The sequence below is a fragment of the Fonticula alba genome (assembly GCF_000388065.1).
Source record: "Fonticula alba strain ATCC 38817 unplaced genomic scaffold supercont2.18, whole genome shotgun sequence".
In the NCBI taxonomy this organism is placed as follows: domain Eukaryota; order Rotosphaerida; family Fonticulaceae; genus Fonticula; species Fonticula alba.
The window spans coordinates 177,152-179,763 of NW_009242988.1; the positions used below are offsets into that span (position 1 = coordinate 177,152).

The following is a 2,612-nucleotide window of genomic DNA, read 5'->3' on the forward strand; positions in this document are numbered from 1 at the left end:
GGGTTAGAGAGGCTCCAGGGCTTGTGACCGAGGCGCGGCGCGGCGCCGATGGGGACGAGCGTACGGGGTTTTTGGCTGCCGCTCGGCGGCGGCGGCGGCGGCGCGCAAGCATGCCAACGGCCACGGCCACGAGCAGACACAGGAGCAGGAAGCCAAGGCCGAGGCCAAGACCCAGGGCTGGGGCGCGAGAGCAGGGGTGGGGGGCGATTCGAGTGAGAACGAGGGCGCCCATGGTGTCCGGTCAAGGGGGAAGGGGGGAGGGGGGGGGGGGGGGGGGCGGCATCCGCGCACCGAGGTACAGGCGCCGGGCGGCCGGGGCATTGTCCACGATGCAATCCCGGCTCTCGGGGCCGATGCAGGTGGCGCAGTCCGGATGGCACCGGGCGCAGGCTGGCACCGGGGCCTCGTGGTGGTGGAAGAAGCCGGCCGGGCATGTGGGCACGCAGGCGGCCTGGTCCAGAAGCACGTAGGGGGCCTCGCACCGGAGGCAGGAGCCGGCGGCCGGGCAGCTGAGCGCGCCATCCGGCAGGGTGGCACATGGCCGGGTGTCCGGGCCGGCCGCGCAGTCTTCGCAGTGCTCCGGGCAGGGGAGGCAGGCCCGGTCCACCGGCGAGGGGGTGTAGCCGGGCGACGGGCAGCCGGGGGAGCAGCTGCCCGTTTCGGGCAGCAGCCAGTCCGTGGCATGGGCGCAGGCCGTGCACCGGGCGGCATGGCCATGGCAGGTGGCACAGGCCGCGGCGCAGGGCCGGCAGCGGGCGGCGTCGGGGGCCGTGGCCGGCGGGGCCACCTCGCCCGCCGGGCAGGCCTGGCCGCATGCGCCGGTCAGCGGCGACAGGAGCCGGCCCGGCTGGCAGGCAGTGCACCAGGCCTCGCAGGGCGCCGGGCCCGGGGTGTGGTGATGCTGGCAGGCGGCGCAGCCGGCCGGGCAGGGCTCGCACGTGCGAGCCGGGCCCGGGCAGGCAAAGTGCCCGGGCGAGCAGCTGGCCACACAGCGGCCCGCCTGCAGGAGCCCATCACCCGGGCAGGCGGTGCACTGGTGGTCGGCCGGGCCGTGGCACTGCCGGCAGTGGGTCGAGCAGCTCCGACACAGCCGGCCATGGTCGTCGGTGGTGTGGGCATACTGCCCGTCGGGGCAGGCGTCGATGCAGGCCCCGTCGCCGGCCAGGACCTGGGCCCCGGGGCAGGAGGTGCACTGGTGGGCGGCCGGGCCGTGGCACGTGGCGCAGGCGGGGCTACAGGGCATGCATGTCTCCGCATGCTGGTAGGTGCCGGCCGGGCAGCCGGCGAGGCAGCGGTACTCATGGAGGAGCGGGGCCCTGGCCGGGCAGGTGAGGCACTGGTCCGGGCCGGGCCCGAAGCAGGATGCACAGCTCTCATGGCAGACCACGCAGCTGGTGCCCACCGAGAAGGCCGTCTCCCGGCAGGTGGCGACGCATTGGCCATGGCTGAGAAGCCAATTCCGGGCACATTGGTCGCAGATGTCCGGGCCCCGGGAGCACCGGACGCAGTTGTCCATGCACTTCAGGCAGTCGAGGCCGATGGGGGTGTGGTTTTCCGGGCAGGTGTCCCGGCAGAGCATGGTTGTGGGCGTTTGCCGGGTGGCCAGCAGCCCGTCCGGGCAGGCGCCGGTGCAGTCGAGGGACCGGGTGCCGGAGCACGAGCCGCAGGAGGCATGGCAGGGCATGCATTGGCCGGCTTGGGGCACATGCTTCGGGGCGCACTGCTGCACGCACTGGCCCTCTTGCAGGTGGGTGTCCTGGCAGCGCCAGCAGTCGCGATCGGTCGGGCCATTGCACTGGGCACAGGCCGTGTGGCAGGGCTGGCAGGCGGGCGAGCCCGGCGGGCGGAATTCCCCATCCGGGCAGGGGGACAGGCAGGCATGCGGGCTGCCGGCAGCCGGCAGGGGCTCGAGGCCCGCGATGCAGGAGGTGCACTGGTGGCCGGCCGGGCCGCGGCACTCGGCGCATGTGGGGTCGCATGACTGGCAGGTGCGGCTCGGGGCGTCGGGGTACATCTTGCTCGGGCAGGTGGCCGAGCAGCTGCCGGCCGGGGAGAGGAAGAGCCCCTCCCGGCAGGAGAGGCACATGGACGCGGTGCAGGCGGTACACCCATCGGGGCAGGGGGTGCAGGGTGCCGCGGCGTCGGGCCCGACCGGGGCCTGGGCATCCCACCGGTGGCCGGGGGCGCACGCCTGGCAGGCGCGGGCCGTGCCGGTGCACAGGGCGCAGGAGCTGTGGCAAGCGGCACACCGGCCGGGGCCGGCGTACTCGCCGGCGTGGCAGGTGGCCGTGCACAGGGCATCCACCTGGGGATCGGCCTCGAGGAAGACCAGCCCCGGCTGGCAGGCCGTGCAGGCCGTGCTGCTGGTGCACGCCGCGCAAGAGACATGGCAAAGCTGGCACAGCCCGGTGCCGGATGGGAGGAAGTACCGGCTCTGGCAACCGGTGCATTGGCTGGCGGAGGTGCAGCTCGTGCAGTTGGCCGGGCAGGCCGAGCACGCGCCACTTGCCGCGAAGAAGCCGCTGGGGCAGGAGGAGACACAGCCGCCGTTGTGGCGCAGGTAGTTGGACGCACATGCCGTGCAGTTGGTGGCGGAAGAGCAGGCCGTGCAG

The 2,612-nt window shown here is 74.3% G+C and overlaps 1 protein-coding gene across 1 annotated transcript in view; it reads right to left on the reverse strand.

Moving 5' to 3' along the window:
• Window positions 1-3: 3 nt before the first annotated feature.
• The window catches only part of H696_06113 (hypothetical protein), a gene marked incomplete at both ends in the record, with an annotated part of 2,706 nt that continues 97 nt past the window's right edge, over window positions 4-2,612 (reverse strand). Inside the window, 3 exons of the mRNA XM_009499873.1 lie at window positions 4-75; window positions 119-177; window positions 292-2,522. Of these exons, the coding sequence (XP_009498148.1) occupies window positions 4-75; window positions 119-177; window positions 292-2,522 (2,362 nt within the window). The remainder of the gene's footprint in view (window positions 76-118; window positions 178-291; window positions 2,523-2,612) is intronic.